The 18,454-nt window shown below is 40.8% G+C and overlaps 2 protein-coding genes across 2 annotated transcripts in view; one reads left to right on the top strand and one right to left on the bottom strand.

Annotated features, from left to right (window-relative positions):
- LOC308074543 (phospholipid-transporting ATPase IA-like) overlaps positions 1-18,454 on the top strand; it is a 50,435-nt gene that overhangs the window by 24,050 nt on the left and 7,931 nt on the right. Inside the window, exons 16-29 of the mRNA XM_080414026.1 lie at positions 113-195; positions 854-903; positions 1,126-1,195; positions 2,190-2,274; positions 3,602-3,741; positions 4,541-4,679; positions 6,993-7,057; positions 7,534-7,706; positions 8,198-8,381; positions 8,654-8,764; positions 9,498-9,572; positions 10,440-10,562; positions 11,102-11,180; positions 18,007-18,068. Coding sequence (XP_080270152.1) covers positions 113-195; positions 854-903; positions 1,126-1,195; positions 2,190-2,274; positions 3,602-3,741; positions 4,541-4,679; positions 6,993-7,057; positions 7,534-7,706; positions 8,198-8,381; positions 8,654-8,764; positions 9,498-9,572; positions 10,440-10,562; positions 11,102-11,180; positions 18,007-18,068 — 1,439 coding nt within the window. The remainder of the gene's footprint in view (positions 1-112; positions 196-853; positions 904-1,125; positions 1,196-2,189; positions 2,275-3,601; positions 3,742-4,540; positions 4,680-6,992; positions 7,058-7,533; positions 7,707-8,197; positions 8,382-8,653; positions 8,765-9,497; positions 9,573-10,439; positions 10,563-11,101; positions 11,181-18,006; positions 18,069-18,454) is intronic.
- The window catches only part of LOC308074550 (C-type lectin lectoxin-Phi2-like), a 43,030-nt gene continuing 37,132 nt past the window's right edge, over positions 12,557-18,454 (bottom strand). Inside the window, exons 2-6 of the mRNA XM_080414034.1 lie at positions 14,104-14,205; positions 13,902-13,949; positions 13,652-13,785; positions 13,314-13,408; positions 12,557-13,025 (exon numbers count right to left, since the gene is read on the bottom strand). Coding sequence (XP_080270160.1) covers positions 12,869-13,025; positions 13,314-13,408; positions 13,652-13,785; positions 13,902-13,949; positions 14,104-14,205 — 536 coding nt within the window. The 3' untranslated portion in view covers positions 12,557-12,868. The remainder of the gene's footprint in view (positions 13,026-13,313; positions 13,409-13,651; positions 13,786-13,901; positions 13,950-14,103; positions 14,206-18,454) is intronic.

Here is an 18,454-nt window from a genome sequence, read left to right as displayed (position 1 = left end):
ATTTATGAAAAAAAAAAACACAAACAGATGAAATATGGTGGTACAAATGATCTGCCCAAAAGCGATGTCATTTAACAACAGGGCCAGACTGACTGTGTTGTGTTTGTCCCAGATGAAGGAGCGCTGGTGAGAGCTGCAAGCAGCCTGGGTTTTGTATTCGCTGGTCGAACCCCAGACTCTGTAATCATCCAAGCTGTAAGTTGCAGTGTTAATTTTTTGACTACAAATTTTGACTTAGTTTTAGTCATATTTTTGTCACCTGAAATGTTATAGTTTTAGTTCACTAATTATCATAAGATTTTAGTCGACTACGTCTACAGTTGATTTAGTCGACTAAATCAAAAAAAAATTGGCAGGCCGTGATGGCGTCGTAATGTCTGATTTATTCTACATGCCAAAAATATCAGATCTACAAGCTCACAACGTGTCGCAGCGCGGCGCGTTGTGAGCTTGTAGATCGCATATTTTTGGAGCACGACAAATTTTGGAGCATGACTAAAATGTCTGGGAGTCCCTCCCAGACATTTTAGTCTGGTTTTTTTTTGTTGATGAAATTGTTAATATTTAGTCATAGTTTTTGTCATCATAGCATAGTTTTTATTTATTTAGTTTTAGTCAGTTTTCATCACTATTTGGATTAGGAAGAAGACCTTTATCCGTGGTTCTGGTAAAATAAACTGGAAGTTGAAAAATAATACCGCACCGGGTTTGATTGAGTTAAATTGACTCAACACGAAGCAGATTTTGCAGTATTATTTGTAAAGGTTTGGTTCAACACGCTCAGAACTTCACAGCTTCAAAATGGATCAATCTGCTGACTTTCCTTTTTTTCTTCTTTTTTTTTTTTTTACAGTTTGGAGTGGAGCAGAGGTTTGAGTTGCTGAATGTTCTTGAGTTCACAAGGTAACACATTTATTAATAATAATAAGAATAATGATAATAATAATTTCTGGTAGTAAGTATGTATTCAGTGTCTGTTTTGAATCTAGAGTTTTTTATTGTATTTTCTCTACCTCGTTGCATGTTCTGTTACACTTATCTGTTTGACTGTCTTGCACCTGTTTTAACTGTTTAATAAATATCTGTAAATATAATTTTGTGAGCCCTCTTATCCTGTTGTCATAGTGCCAGGAAAAGGATGTCAGTGATAATGCGAACTCCATCCGGGAGAATTCGACTCTACTGCAAGGGAGCAGTAAGTACTACAAACTCATTCTTCTGGAGTCTTGATGATCCTTGAAGAATAAACACTTTACTGTTCACACATGGGAATTTGTCTTTGGCTTCACGTGGCAGAATTAATATCACATATTGTAGACCAGGGGTTTTCAACGTTTTTCTGACCAAGGACCCCTTAGCTGAAAGAGAGATGAAACAGGGACCCCTACTACATATGGTGTACAATGGTGTTGCATATTAAACTTTTTCAAAGATTTCATAGATAGCTTCATAGACTTGCTTCATCCATCAGTGTTGGATGTGTATTATATATTATATTATATATTACATATAATGTGTATTTCAGACATAACTTGACCTTTGGCTCTGTACTTGGTCTACTGACTACTGACTCCACTGTAGCTACGAACAGCAAGATAAACTCAATAAACACCTCAAGACTCTAAGACGAGACAAACGGTTCCAATGGCCACCAATTCCTGATGGACAATGATAGAGGTCCTACATGTCTAGAATAGAGTTTCAGGTTAACCACTTAAACCCTGTATCTTAAGCGGACCGGCGTCCCCCAGGGGTCTATAGTAGGCCCCCTACTTTTTTTGAAAATACCGGATCTACAAGCTCACAGTTGGTTGCAATGCCGAATGTTCACCCCAGAATAGGAACGCTAGGGTTTAGGTGTTTAAAGGGGCATTTCGCCGAGATCATCTAGCTATAAATCTCATGTAATGTGTGTGTGTGTGTGTGTGTGGAATGTTCACCCCAGAATAGGAACGCTAGGGGTTAGGTGTTTAAAGGGGCATTTCGCCGAGATCATCTAGCTATAAATCTGTGTGTGTGTGTGTGTGTGTGTGTGTGTGTGTGTGTGTGTGTGTGTGTGTGTGTGTGTGTGTGTGTGTGTGTGTGTGTGTGTGTGTGTGTGTGTGTGTGTGTGTGTGTGTGTGTGTGTGTGTGTGTGTGTGTGTGTGTGTGTGTGTGTGTGTGTGTGTGTGTGTGTGTGTGTGTGTAAGGACTCCGTGATCTACGAGAGACTGGCAGCCAGCTCCAAGTACAGTGACGTGACGCTTGTCCACCTGGAGATGTTTGCCACTGAAGGTAAACATGTCACACACACAGCTTTCAGTCAGTGACCACGTTTAACGCTGTCACACACATATCCTTTTTCAGTTAGTTACCACGCTGGCATCCACACAAGTTCCCCAATTATTAGAATAATCCAGTATAACAGGAAGCTGTCAGCTTCTACAGATACATTTTATTTAGCACTCATCAAGACTTGTTCCTTTAAAATCCTAGAAGTTCCTTTTGCATTTCATATTGTCACTGTCAGACATGGAAATGGGGAAAAAATAACCTATGATCCAATAGAGCACTGAAGTCTGACGTAATTTACACATCCTTGGTTTGTCTACCTGGTTCGCGGTTTTCCACCCCCATTCTGAATCCCATAGACGTATTTAATATTGCGTCAAATAATAACTGTGTTCCAAAAATAAACAAATGACCCCGGCGGTTTTACTCTTATGGATATGAAGCATCAACTGACGGTGAGAAAACGCTAATGTTACTTCCGCCGAATTAGTTAAACTTTCGCCAGAAACAGACTGTATCAAATATAAGTGACTGACTATCAGAAACGATACAGAACCTCCTCCCTGACAATATCGCCGAGACAGTTTGTTTATTTTTGGACCACAACGATTCTATGATGACCCAATGTTATTCTCCATAGAGAAATTACTTTACGAACCTGGGGATGAACGAGTGACGTCAGGACTTCTGTACTCTATTGATCCAATGTAGTTATTTAGTCACAAGCTGTAGTATCATTGGTTAAAGATGTGTACCACTACCCACAGACACACTTAACCACTTTCAACCTGGCATCCCTATTTTGGGCATATCATGTATAGGAAACATATTTCAAAAGTTTTCAAAATGTTCACAAATATCGAAAATGTAGATTGGCTATTTTTGCTAACTTTGCATGACACTATTATGACGAAGTATAAAATAGGGCATTATTTTTGGAGGGAAAAAAGATCAAATATAGTGATGCAAGGTTTCTGCCCCACAACGACGATAATATTTTGACCTCAGTTAGTTATGTACATTTATGATACAAGCAATATGGTTTTCGTCTGCTTTTTTTTTCTCCTTTTGGAAACCTCATGTCCAAAACTGTTACTTTTCAGGATTCAAATTCAAAAGCAGCAAAAGTAGCAGATCTACAAGCTCAACTGTCTTGCGGATCTGTTACTTTTAATGCTTTTGTGTGACGCTCTAGTATGATCACGCAGGGCATTCATTTACGAAAAAATGCAAAAAGTTAGAATATGGAGATAAGAGGTTTCGGCCCGACAGCAACGTTTTACACTTTTGCAGGCTTCACATTCTCCTTCTCTGTGTCTCGGTCTTCCAGGCCTAAGGACTTTGTGCTACGCTGTGGCCGACGTCTCAGAGGAGAGCTACTCAGAATGGTGTGAGGTGTACCAGAGAGCAGCCACCTCGCTCAGCGACCGGGCTCTGAAGATGGAGGAGAGCTACGAGCTCATCGAGAAGGTCAGTCAACAGTGTTGCCACGTCCGCTTATCATAAGCAACTTTGGGCTTGTTTTTCTGTGAAGTTGCTTGTCAATATTGGTAGTTTTTTGGGATTGTTTCTAAAGTGTAGTTGATTATTTGGGCTTCCTTGCTAAAATAGTTTAAACCAGTGCTTCTCAAACATTTTCATGTCAAGGACCCCCCATTTGAAAATATTTTGTGTCAGGGGCCCCCATACAAAAAAAAATATATTCCAAATACTTTCGCAGACCTGGCTGCTTGTTTCTCTTTCTAAATCTGGCAACATTGTCTGTCAGTCCAGCATGCTCCTGTTAGTCACAGCCACGCGGTGGAAGAAATACACACATTTTGGACTCAAAGTCCTGTATTCAAAATCGTACTTAAGTCAAAGTACAGAAGTATAGGCATCAAAATATACTTAGTATTAGTTAGTAACAAAAGTAAAATAACTCATTATGCAGCCTATTTCATATATATCATGTTATTGAACTATAATTATTGATCGTTAATCACCTAAGTCAAATTGCTATCAACTGCTTGAATGACACCTGTTATTTGATGTGAAGAGAACACACTGCAGTTAAAAGAAGAACCACTAGGTGGCAGAAGGGTTCTTTACATTAACAACAAGTTTCCTAAAAAGCCACCAGGATTAGAATTGTCTTCATTTGTCACAGTGTGATTTAAAACGGTGTTTCTCAAACTCTTTTTGTATACATGTATGTGTGATGTCTGCACGCAGCTAAGTATAACTCAGGCTTTAGGTGATACTCAGTGTTTTTCTCTTTCCCATACAGAACTTACAGCTGCTGGGGGCCACGGCCATCGAAGACAAACTTCAGGACCAGGTCCCAGAGACCATCGACACCTTACTTAAAGCACACATCAAGATATGGATCCTAACCGGGGACAAGCAGGAGACTGCCATAAATATAGGTCAGTAATCGCACACGCACACATCTGTATTACGATGCTTGTGAGGACATCAGCATTTTACGACTGTGATTTTTTGCCCTAATCCTTAAAGCTGAAAATAAGGCGTACAACTAATCAGGCATAACTCCAACACCAACCTCTAAACCTAACCTCTAAATCAGGGGTCTTCAACAGAGGGTCTGGGACCCCTAAGAGTTACTAAAGGAGGGTCGCCAAATCTTTGTGAGATAGGAACTTTTTTTTTTTTTTTTACATGAACCACTTGAACCTTAACACCCCAATTTTGAGGGGACAGGGGCGAGGCTTTGTGAGCTTGCAGATCGTCTGTTTTCGGCAAAGAGGTTTGGTGTAGAATAAACAAAAAATATTAAACTTACACTGATGATATTGTTGTCAGTCTATGAAATCTATGAAAAGGTTTAATCTGCAACACAATTGTATACAACTAGAAGTTCTGCCCGCTACGCGGGCAGAATTCTAGTACCCCCCCCCCTACCCCCCACCAAAGAAAATGTCGTTTGGGGGTACAAAATCATGGGATAAAAAAAAAAAAAACCCAGAGGGTCTCCCCCCCCCCCCCCCCCCCCCTTAGGGGTCCCTGGAGACCCTGGGGTCTCCAGGCCGTGACCTACAGACACTGCGAAGGAAAACTGTGAAGCCACAGCCACGCATGCAAGATGTTGCACATGAATTCTGCAGCCGCACTGAGGCGCTCCAACACAAACACTCTGACATTAAGCTTCACACAACAAACATCAGCAGCACACACAAACATTCACCACAATGACAAACAAATTACGTCCGCGCAAAAATGAGCAAGGGCTCGCTTATTTTGGGGTTCAAAAATCGTGGGCTAAAAATTTCCCCCAAAAAAGTTTTTAAATTTTTAACAGCGCATCGCCTCCTGCCGTCCTTTCTCTCTCTCCATCTCCGTGTCTCTCTCTCTCTCTCTCTCCCCTCTGGCCCTCTCTCTCTCCCTGTCTTCCTCTCTCTCCCTCCCTCGTTCCCTCTCTCTCTCTTTCCCTCCCTCCCTCCCTCGCTCGCTCGCTCGCTCGCTCGCTTATTTTGGGGTTCAAAAATCGTGGGCTAAAAATTTCCCCCAAAAAAGTTTTTAAATTTTTAACAGCGCATCGCCTCCTGCCGTCCTTTCTCTCTCTCCATCTCCGTGTCTCTCTCTCTCTCTCTCCCCTCTGGCCCTCTCTCTCTCCCTGTCTTCCTCTCTCTCCCTCCCTCGTTCCCTCTCTTCCTCTCCCTCCCTCCCTCTCTTCCTCTCCCTCCCTCCCTCTCTTCCTCTCTCTCCCTCCCTCTCTTCCTCTCTCTCTCTCTCTTCCTCTCTCTCTCTCTCCCTCTCCCTCTCCCTCTATGTCTCTCTGTCTCTCTCTGTCCGTCAGCGAATAAATGAAGGCACTCGCACCCTGACTCGCACAAAACAATGGCTGCCGTTCGTTTTTTGTCGGCTGCACTCGGAGCCATTCGGGCTCACTCGAACTCGCCACCTGATTGGCCAGCTTTTGCTGTCAATCACAGAACGATGAGCGACGTTGCCATGTCCAGGTTTTGTAAGCGTGAAGTGGGTGTAAATTGGTTAGAGAAAGTGCGTCGACGCATGCGCAGTGGGCAGCTTTGTGTTTTAGGTTGCTTGTTGCTCGCTTAGGTTGCTTGTTGCTCGCGCACGATCTGGCAACAGCGGGTTTTTTGGTCGTTTCAGCCAACAATCGGATTGTAAGGTAGATATACAGTGGGGGTCCCTGCTTCATCGCTCTGTCAGCTAAGGGGTCCTTGGCCTGAAAAACGTTGAAGACCCCTGCTCTAAAAGTCTAATCCTAACCCTAACCACAACCTGAATCTTTTCTTTATTGTAAACCTAGCCCCCCCCCCCCCCCCCCAAAACTTCTACAATAAAACATCAATTTCTCTTGTGAGGACCAGGAAAATGGTCTGAATTCATGAACCAATTTCCTCCAGTCAGGAGAGAATACAGAATAAACCAATTGGAAGTGATGAAATTGAAACTGGAGCACAAGCTCATAAATTATCTTTGTGGGGGTTCTATCTCCTGATCGGATTAAATTGGTATCCAAAACTTAAAGTGTATTTTCTGTTTACTAAAAAGCTGTAGACACGGGCAGACCCCTGTTACTAAACAAAACACTCTTATTACAAGCATTACTATCAGAATTTTCAGCTTTAACTTTTTAACAGAAGACGGTTTGTTTTAAATAATGACTTATCAGCCAGCCCCTTTATTTGAGTGTCCTGTCCATGTACTGTCTGACCACTGACACTATTCTGTGTTCCTGTGTTGATTCTCAGGTTATTCCTGCAGTCTGCTGAAGAAGAGCATGGGACTGCTGGTCATCAATGAAGATACTGTCGATGTAAGTAGAAATTAGGGCTAGGGCTGTCACTATTATGACATTTTACTTGGCAATTGATAGCCACTCAAATAATTCCAATTAACAATTTAATTGCGTTTGTCGTTGAACATTGGAACATTATGAATTAAAACTACATTTCTGTTTGGCCTTTTAGGCTTCGTAAACCAAACATGGAAATTTTTACGACGACTATGCAAAAAAATATTGTGATTATCTCAAATAATTGTGCAAATAAGTGCATTGATTATTTTCTTTGCGATTATTCTGTTGATGACTTTTCAGATAAATTGAATGTGTGTGTGTGTGTGTGTGTGTGTGTGTGTGCGCGTGTGCGTGCGTGCGTGCGTGCGTGCGTGCGTGCGTGCGTGCGTGCGTGCGTGCGTGCGTGCGTGCGTGCGTGCGTGCGTGCGTGCGTGCGTGCGTGCGTGCGTGCGTGCGTGCGTGCGTGCGTGCGTGCGTGCGTGCGTGCGTCACAGGCAACACGGGAGGCCCTGACTCATAACTGCAGCGTGTTGGGGTCGGGGCTCCACAGGGACAATGAGCTGGCCCTGGTGATTGACGGGCAGACACTGAAGTACGCCCTCAGCTCTGAGGCCAGACAGCACTTTGTGGACCTGGCCCTCTCCTGCAAGGCTGTCATCTGCTGCAGGTACACACAACACCAGCCTCGCTGTGGGACAAACAGCTCGGAAGAGCCCATGGTCCATGCATGGCCCGTTATGTCGGGCAGTGTGGGTGGGTAGGTGGGGGGGTGAGCTAGTGCTGGGCAATTAACCGAAAATATATCGAATATCTAGAACCAATTACCGACTTATGACCGTTTTTTTTTTTATATCATTATTTTTCTTATCAACATAAAGAAATTTGAATATATTTTGTTTTCTAATCGACTAAATCAATTAGTCTGTTTAACCACTTAACCCCGTTTTATACTTCATTTTACAATAGTCGCATGAAAATAGACGATGTACAAGCTCACAACATTTGTGGATCTGCTATTTTCATTTTCTTTCAATGAATTGTAATCAAGGCAAAAGTTTGAAATAATCGTGATGGTGGTCAGTCAGATTCCAGGGGTGGCCCGTGCCACCCTTAGACGCGCCACCGGGCCCTGTGACATTCTCCTCCCGTCCCATGCAGGGTGTCTCCTCTGCAGAAGTCTGAGGTGGTGGCGCTGGTGAAGCAGCAGGTGAAGGTGATCACGCTGGCCATCGGCGACGGTGCCAACGACGTGAGCATGATCCAGACGGCTCACGTGGGCGTGGGCATCTCCGGTCAAGAGGGCCTGCAGGCCGCCAACTCCTCTGACTACTCCATCGCTCAGGTAACAGGACTAGATTGTGGTGTGGATGGGAGGCCCATACGTAGAGAAAAAAATGCGTTTTACAAAATATCCATGCTAGTGTGGTCTGTTAACGGCAGTTTGTACTGTACCAGCTCTGCTGCTTTGTGCCAAACTTGCAAACCCATCAGTTGGGCTACTGATAAACATTTACCGACCCTAAAACCAGAGGCCCTTGTTTTATTAGTCCTGTCTTTATTTTTTTGTAACCATTGTTACTATATGTTTGTTTTGAATCAATTGTGATCTTTCAGTTCAAGTATTTGCGGAACCTTCTGCTGGTGCACGGAGCATGGAACTACAACCGCGTCTCCAAGTGCATCCTGTACTGCTTCTACAAGAACATAGTGCTCTACATCATAGAGGTACTATAAGAACATAGTACTGTACATCATAGAGGTGCTGCTTCAACATAGAACATAGTACTGTGGTCAGCAGAGCTGCTCAAGTTAGATCATCACAGCTGGTCAGAGCACAACATAGTCAAGCAATTTAGTCAAATCTGCTGTCGGGCAGAAACCTCTTATCTCCATATTCTAACTTTTTGTGTTTTTTCGTAAAGTAATACCCTGCTTGATCATACTACAGCGTCAAAAGTAGCAGATCCACAAGCTCGAAATGAGGCACGAAGCGACGCATTTTGCGCTTGTAGATCTGCTACTTTTGATACATTGGAATTTGAATCCTGAAAAGTACGAGTTTTGGACATACGTATGAGGTTTCCACCCGACAGAGACAATATGATCCTTAGTTTATGCCTTACGTTAGTTTTACTTTTTATTTTTTTCCGTTTACATTGTACCAAGGTACATTCCATCATCAAAATACATACAAGTCATTTGTTCATGGCTATTAAAATCTGAGACATAGTTATGTGGCATACCTGAATGTAATTACAGTAAATAAAGTAAAACACAATACATCAACGTTCTTTTTCTTGGTGATTTATACATTCATCACAAAAGTTATGTAATGACATGAAGCCAGTGTTTTGTGTTTGCTCTCTCAGCACGGTTTGCATATAAAAATATAGGAATTGACCCTTAGGGGTCTGGTTTTAAAGTGACAAAGGTAACAATTGTTTTGTTTGTTTTACAGATCTGGTTTGCCATTGTAAACGGTTTCTCTGGACAGATCTTGTTTGAACGCTGGTGTATTGGACTGTACAATGTGGTAAGTCGTCTTTTATTTAATTGTTTTAACTCCTTAACTGTTGGTGCTTAGCCTACTGACTGCACTCATTGTAAAATGTTCTGGAGTAAAATCTTCAAATGCTGTTCAGGATTCATTCTCTTAAAGCAAAATGACACTTAGAGGTTTGGGTTGTGTTGTGTAGTTAACTTTGATGAAGGCTATAATGCTTGGTCGAAACATTGTAACACTTGTGTGTTAGGTAAAAGAAACACTTTTAGGAGCAATGCTGTTGTGCAGACTTTTATTATTTTAAACCGTTATTCTTTGTCCAGCACCAGTGACGAACTGGATGTGCGCAACCAACTTCTGAACTTGTGTAGTTACCTTGCCATGATGTAACCATACATTGGTGAGATACTGTATCTTCAGTAGTTGCTCCGTTGATTAGAAATGGATAATGTAAAATTGTCTTCTCATTGACTTGCATTGTACAGTGAAACCGGTCTCAAAGTAGCACATAAATGAATGCAAACAAATCAAATTTGGCAAATGCACTGATAATTATTTATAAAAATGGCAACTTTCGGAAGATCCCGATCCAGATCATAATTCAAATAGTAAAATCAAGCCAACAAAAAGTAAGATGATTATTTTCTTTTTTTTAAGCCGCGTCAGATTTTGTAATGTTACATATTGTCAGAATCTTCGTTCATGTTTGTTGTTGTGTGCTAAAATGAAACAAGACAGTTTTCAACTATCAATTTCGAATAAATGGAGCAACTACTGAAGAAATCTTGCCAATATTTGGTGTTACATCATGGCAAGGTAACTATAGAACCCAAACCTCTACCAGAGTGTCATCTATCTAGTCTTAAGTAAATATGATATGTGTGTTTTGTGTGACAGATGTTCACAGCCATGCCTCCTCTGGCGCTGGGTATATTTGAGCGCTGCTGCAAAAAAGAGACCATGTTGAAATACCCTGAGCTCTACAAGACCTCTCAGACCGCCCAGGGATTCAACGCTAAGGTGCAAACTCCTTCCATGTTCATTGTTCATCTATCTGAAACGTACTGGATCTCAATAATTCACCTCATGATACAGTACCTAGCATCCAAAATTTGTTGAAAATAGCAGACCTTAAAGCAGTGAGCTTGTTTGTCTATTTGCCTGATATTTGGTGTAGATTGAAAAAGTAGGGGGCCTAGTATAGACCCCTGGGGTACTCCGGTGGGAGACTCCTGTTACTGAACAAATACTCTATAGCAATGATCATCACTATCAGAATATAGAGCTATTTAACACTTATTTTAACAATGACAATATCACTTCATGCACCTTTAAATCAATTTGTTTGATTAACCACTTAAACCCTATATACTTATTAAATTGTCCAGGATCCTGCTTTCTACTTCACTGAAAATAGTAGATCTGCAAGCTCACAATGTGTCATGTTGGGACGCATTCTGAGCTTGTAGATCTGCTATTTTTCACTGAATGTTCACCCTCAGAATAGGGACACTGGGCTTCATGTGGTTAAAACCCATGCATGTGTTCCCTCTGTGCAGGTGTTTGGGGCCCACTGTCTGAATGGCCTGCTCCACTCCATCATTCTCTTCTGGCTCCCCCTGCTGGCCTTCAAGCACGGTACACTCAGCATTGTGAATGGGAATGTGTTTTTCATTGTCTCTGCCATTATCTCTGACATAAATGCATCAACCCGTATGAATGAGGCATCACCAAGGAATAGTTTGATGGGAATAATTCGCTGACACGTTTTCAGATCACTCAGTAAAGTCCTGAGTGCTAGTTTAACTCGCCTACAAATGGAACCAAATGGTTCCATACTGTAGTCCTATATATGTATATATATATATGTGTGTATACACATACATACATACATACATACATACATACATACATACATACATACATACATACATACATACATACATACATACATACATACATACATACACATATTGGATGCACATTGTAATAATAATATAATATAAGTACCCAAAGTCGTTTTACATAAGGAAAAGAAAGGAACCATATTTATAATCAACTTTATATTGCGGTCACTATACTATATAGTAGGCCAGGCCTATCTCATATATACAGTAGGCCTGGCCTAACAGTAACAGATTGCTTTCCGTTACAGTATGTGATCATAATGGGTTGTATCTTACATAAATAATTTAAAAAACATATTTTAAAATATTGGCAGATAAATATTGACCGTTCATTATGATGTCAGATCAGCACATTATCATGAGCTCGATTAGGATAAATTATATTGTGACCGGATAGATGAGTGGTTAGGCGCACCACATGGGTTTAACCACTCATACCCCTGCATCCGATAAGCTCACGAGCTTGTCGATCGGCTATTTTCAGCAAAAGCTTTCCCCACATTAACAGAAAACAGAAAATACATAAGTATAGAGCCCTGAGGGACTCCGGTCAACCATATAGGGTTTAAGTGGTTAAATGCCTTACAGCGAGCCGGGGATGAAATTCCTGTCTGGCCGGACAAATTTGCTGCATGTCACTCCCATACTCTGTATCCGCTGCACCTATCCACACTGTCTTGGTCTTGACGTGGACTTGCTTTTGGGTGGACTCAAATACAGGCCATTCAACAAGTTCACTACAACTCAAACTTTTTCAAGTCAAGGACCCCTAAATTAATATGTACTGTACTTGGCCACGGACCCCCATCTGAAAATGGTTTGTGCCAGGGACGCCCCGAAAGAGAAGATTTGTGTTAAAAAATGAATAACTTTTTTTGAGATTTTTTTCTTTTTTTTAAAAATAGTAGATGTACAAGCTCGCAGCATGGCACGAAGTGACGCACTGTGAGCTTGTAGATCTGCTATTTTTAAATAGCCAACGTATAAATGGATAAAGTGGTTAAAATGATTACGACCCCTGGTCCACTTTGAGAACCAATGCACTACAAGACATACAGTATGAAATAAACAAACCTAAACATTTATTTTGATTTCATGGGATCTTTAAGTACCCACAGCAAAGTAGCATACAACCAACACACAACCCACAATCAGATCACATCACTGTGGACATCATTACATCTGGCCTGAACTATATGAACATTTTAAAATGGAACAGATCAGATCCATGTTATTCACAGTCACACTATATAGGCTCACCTTTAACTAAACAATACAATGTTTACAGTGCATACTGGGTAGAAAAATACAAGGCAGACAAAGCAAAGCAAACACATAAAGTATCACATGTAAACACAGCCATCATGTAGCTGTACCAACACGCCTGTTAACTAATACATTGTGGAAAGGATGATTTCACTACAGAACTCTTTCACAGATCCAATGATACTTATGAGAACAAGGTCTGTCGTACCATCCTTTAGTAGTTTTAGAATTATCAGCCACTAACACGGCACATTCGGGACTATCTTCTCCATCCTTAGGCCTACCATCAGGCTCACGAGGGCCCCAGTACCTGTAGAAGTAGAAACATTTAATTCATTACAATAACTTTAAAAGGATGGGTTTTCAATATAAAATGTATTTTTAATCATGACCTCAAATTACAGTATATTCTAGATATTAGATACAAATCCACTGGATATTGAAATAGACAGGTATAATTGTCTTAGTGACAGTGTAGTTTGTGTTTTATTATAATATTTAATACCATTTAGAAAAAAAGTAGTAAAGATGAAATATGTAAAATGTAATTAAAACGTTAATTGAAATGAAGAAGAAAAAGATTAAGGTAAAGTCTTACGTTGGTGTGGTCGGAGTTCCATCCAACCATTTCCAGTTTGCTCCTTCCTTCTTCAAACCCAGCCAAACCAACTTGTTAAAGCTGATAACCAAGTCCTGGACATAATAAAAAGATAATAAAAGCTGCTGGTTACTGAAGTACAAACTACAATAGCTAGGTTACAATACACAAACACAAACATACACTGACCAACAAGAACATATAAGGACACATACACGCACATGAGCGCACACACACACACACACACACACACACACACACACACACACACACACACACACACACACACACACACACACACACACACACACACACACACACACACACACACACCATACCTGTTTTTCTTTGCGTTTTATGAACATCAGGTCTGATTGTTTGTCTTTACAGTATTGTCTGCTTTCATCCCAGGTTTTCTCTTCAGTAGAGATGTAATAACAAACTTTGCCAAATGTCTTCCATCCAGATAATTCTAACAACAAAAGCATAAAGTTAGAAAATGTTTTTTCTTTCATTAAATTTGCTCAGATTAATAATAAATTATGAACATGTTATAACAATGAAGAAAAACTGTGATGTCTCACTGACCACAAATAGTCCTCTTCAACTCATCTTGCTCTTTAGTTAGGTCAGAAACTGCAAAAAGGAGAATCAACAAATTGTTGAGCTTTACTTTTTTTACAACTTTGTTCTGATAGTACATTTTCATTTGACAGTTAGACAAAGTATCCTGTTTTGGGGGAAACAGGTATATAACATGTAAAGATGCTGTGCATAGAGTGATACTCACAGTGTATGACCAGGACAATGATAGCAACCGATAGGAGAAGACACAGCAGCCCCAGACACATTGCAGCAGCTCTGTAAAGCCTGTTCTTTGACTTATCAGAGCCTGAACAACAGACAATGAAACTATGAGGTTACTTCAGAGCATTTAAAGCTTAAAATAGGTTAACACCTTTTAACAAGTTATGATGCTTTATGTCAGATAACAAGTAATGTATGTTTTCAGCACCATTGCCTTGACGGGTTAAAGTCTTGCCCACATATTGAAATGACAGACACGTTCTGCTTTAGCTCATTACCAGGCTTTTCTCCTCGTGAGATGAGAAAGGCCTGGGAAAGAGGCTTTTTACCCAGAGGGCACCTTCCTAGTAATACTACTACTACTACTAATAATAATAATAATAATAATAATAATAATAATAATAATAATAATAATAATAGTGAAGACAACATTTTAACTAATAGTGAGCATAACATTAATACAATAGAATATTCCCGATGTTTTTTCTTTTCATTGTATATTTATTTGCACATACGTGCAATTTTTCCTCATTTACCCATCCCATAACTACTAGGAGCAGTGAGGGCCATTCTACGGCTCGGGGAGCTATTGGGGTTAAGAGTCTTGCTCAGGGACACACATCAACACATTTCTAAATGCGCCACACACACACACACACACACACACACACACACACTCATTTACCCACATGTAGCAGCCCCGCCTCACTCACAGTGTTGCTTTCAGCTCTCCTCACTTGACTTTAGATGACAAACACATTTTGTGTTGAGGTTCGTGTTTACGTGAACAAAGGCTGAATTCTAATCTGAATTTCTGATTGGTTGGTCATTCAACTATACGTTCCTTCAGTAAAATAAATCCCACTGTCCCTTTGGTGTGGAAGCATTATGAAGCAACATTAACTGTAGCACAAGTCAAGTGATTTGAACATTACTGTATAAATTACATACATACATTTTTGGCAGCATTCACAATTCATGTCAGCTTGAAATAGTTTTTCAGAATTAGAGTATAGACACTTCTCCAGACACCACTCTTGTGTAACATCTATAGATGTATTATTAACCCATTAAAACCGGAAAATCACCTGTCATTTCAGATTTTAGCTATATATATATAGCACATTGGTTAGCTATTCAAAAATAGCAGATATACAAGCTCAGCGAGTCACTTCGTGTCGCGCTATGAGCTTGTAGATCTGATGTTTTTGAAAAATGTTGAACATTTTGTGCAAATCTTTTAATATACATATTTTTTAAAAGAAAAATTAAAAAATCAAATCTTTGCTTCTGGGGATTCCTGGAATAACATATTTTGAGATGGGGGTCTGTGGCCAAAAATCATATAAATTTGGGGGACCTTGACATGAAAAAGTTTGAGCACCCCTGATATAGCATTAGTAACATAGGTTTTTCAGAAAACTGTTAGGATTCAAGACATTTTTAGAATCGGCCTCAGGTCTTAATGGGTTGATCTAATCATTGAAACATTTATTTTACCTCCACGCTGCGCTCGTGCTTGATTCTGTACAGCATCCTGCTGTGTCCCAGGGTCAAGGTTGCTTGCACTGACATAGATATCTACTGTCCTCTCCTTCCACTCTCCCCTGCCTTCCTTCTCTCCTCTCTCCTCCGTGTCCTGCTCCCTCTTTCCTCGGCCATATCTCACCTTTGTCAGGTCTGGTATGGTATGGTATACGTGTACGTCCTCACTCATTCTTGTTCATTTTCAAACTACATTCATTGTATTAATTGTCGGAGAACAGCAGTCGCAAAAGAGGAGGGCTAAACACTCTACAAGCGGAAACCGTGCATGAGATAGATGCACGTCAAGAGTGACGTGCATGACATAGATGTACATTCTGATAGCATGTGTCGACACCCATCATACTCTGAAGACTTTTGAATTGATGTAATTTCCCTTGTTTGTTGCTTAAACCAGACTTATCAGGAGGGGGAAACTGAATGACCTAACCTACAGTGTTTGTATTGAATGAGAGCAGGTGGTATAATGCAGTGGTTCTCATTTCTCAACCTTTTCAGGCCGCGACCCCCCAAAATAATCATATTTGAACTGGGGACCTACCTGCAACTTGTAGATCAGCTATTTTTTTGCCTCTGTCTTATATTAACTGACAATTTGGCCAATGTTTGACAATTGTTTTTATTGTATAGTTTGTTGATTACTTTTGATGCAGTTATGTTATTTTTTTCTTTTCTTTCTTTCTCCCCCCCCCTTTTTTTTCATGCATTAAAAAGGTCTTAAAAGTCCTTAAATTGTCACTTCACGGTCATCTGGGGCCCCCCCAAAATCATGTGGGGATCCCCCTGGGGGTCCCGAGCCACAGGTTGAGAACCACTGGTATAGTGGATCAAATATGTAGCATAAAAAGGGCACTTTCTCCTGTGACTGCAATCGGGCAGGCGCCTGGGCACTTGTTGGCACAATGTGTGTGTGCTTGTGCCTGCATGACAGCCCCTCCTTAACTGCTTGAAGGAGGTTTGACATAATGGCGCAAACATCACATTGTGAGCAAATGTCACAGGAAATGCTCACCACTCTGCTGTGGTGAGCATTTCCTCAGCAATGAGCTCGGTGAATTCATAGCCACTCTATGGATAGGACTGACTGTGCATGATGACTATGTTTTTGTTCCTGTTTTATTATATATAAGTTATAAGACATTAGGCCTAATTGTAAAGATTAAGGTTCAATGTTGTGCTTTATTGTTACATCTTGTGTACAGGTACATAAGAGTAAAAGGTATTTTTGTTCGGCTTCCCTCAGACAATGCAGCAGCATAAGTAATAATAATAACAATAATAATGAAAACGTATTATTTTTCATACTTGGTATATTATATACACCAACAGCATTTTTTCAGTAGCTGCCACATTACGTTATGTAAACAACTTCACACTATCTTCTATATACAGCAGTTTAGGCAGGAACAGTTCAAGCATATTAAAGTGCAAGAAAAGGACAGGAGAGGGAGGAGGTGTGAGGGATGGGGGCTTTAACGTTTTCTTTTGTCCTGGTTTGTTTTTGTTCTGTTTTGTCAGATTGTTCATGTGCCTGATTGTACGGAGAAAGAAGATTTTTAGCAGTCTGTTGCCAGTGTCTTTGAGACTGTAGCCGTCTAGGACAGTTAAGAGAGAGACAGACAGACAGACAGACAGACAGACAGACAATGTAGGAGAGGCAGACAGTAGGGCAGATGAGAGAGACATGCAGTAGGACAGCTGTGAGAGACAGACAGCAGGACAGCTAAGAGGGAGACAGTGTAGGAGAGACAGACAGTAGGACAGCTGAGAGGGAGACAGGGTAGGAGAGACAGACAGTAGGGCAGCTGAGAGGGAGACGGTGTAGGAGAGACAGACAGAAGGACAGCTGAGAGAGAGACAGTGTAGGAGAGACATGCAGTAGGACAGCTGTGAGAGACAGACAGTACGGCAGCTGAGAGGGAGACAGTGTAGGAGAGACAGACAGTAGTACAGCTGAGAGGGAGACAGGGTAGGAGAGACAGACAGTAGGGCAGCTGAGAGGGAGACAGTGTAGGAGAGACAGACAGTAGGACAGCTGAGAGGGAGACAGTGTAGGAGAGACAGACAGTAGGACAGCTGAGAGGGAGACAGTGTAGGAGAGACAGACAGTAGCACAGCTGAGTGGGAGACAGTAGGACAGTTGAGAGGGAGACGGGGTATCCACCCTCTAATAATCTTACAGTTTTGTCACCTTTTCTTGGCTTTGAACTCAGTTTTGCTGTGCATTCTTAATGTAACATTACACATGTAGCATTAAGGTCTATGTAAAAGCACCTGATACAGAATGCCATAAACCATGTTTGGGTCAAACTGAACTGAGAGAATTATTTCTGTGTTGCAGACACAGTGTCATGGAATGGAAGGACGTCAGATTACCTCCTGCTAGGGAACATGGTTTATACAGTAAGTACACTACAGTATGTTATACAAAAAAAACATTTGGGGGTAAATATGTTTGCAGGCTTTGTGGAATTGTGGTACGGTTAAATGCATGCATTCAGCCTAGACATTATACACTAGTTTCATTAATGAATCACTTGAGCCTGATTTATACATTGTAGTATAATGCTCTGTGTAAATAGCCCACCTACAAGCTCACAAAGTCACAGTAGAGCTTGTAGGTGGGTTATTACATAATGACCTAATCGCAATTATTTATATTGTTATTGTTATAGAGATTATCGCATTTTCTTTAATAATCGTCATCATTTCCATGTTAAAGATGTTCATATATTTTCAAACATTTTCAAAAATAGCAGATCTACAGATCTACTATTCATAATGTTCCA

Source organism: Gymnoscopelus braueri (assembly GCF_963280865.1).
Source record: "Gymnoscopelus braueri genome assembly, chromosome: 19".
NCBI classification, from domain to species: Eukaryota; Metazoa; Chordata; class Actinopteri; order Myctophiformes; family Myctophidae; genus Gymnoscopelus; species Gymnoscopelus braueri.
Note: the sequence above shows the minus strand (reverse complement) of the source record. Positions and strands in the feature narration are given on the sequence as shown.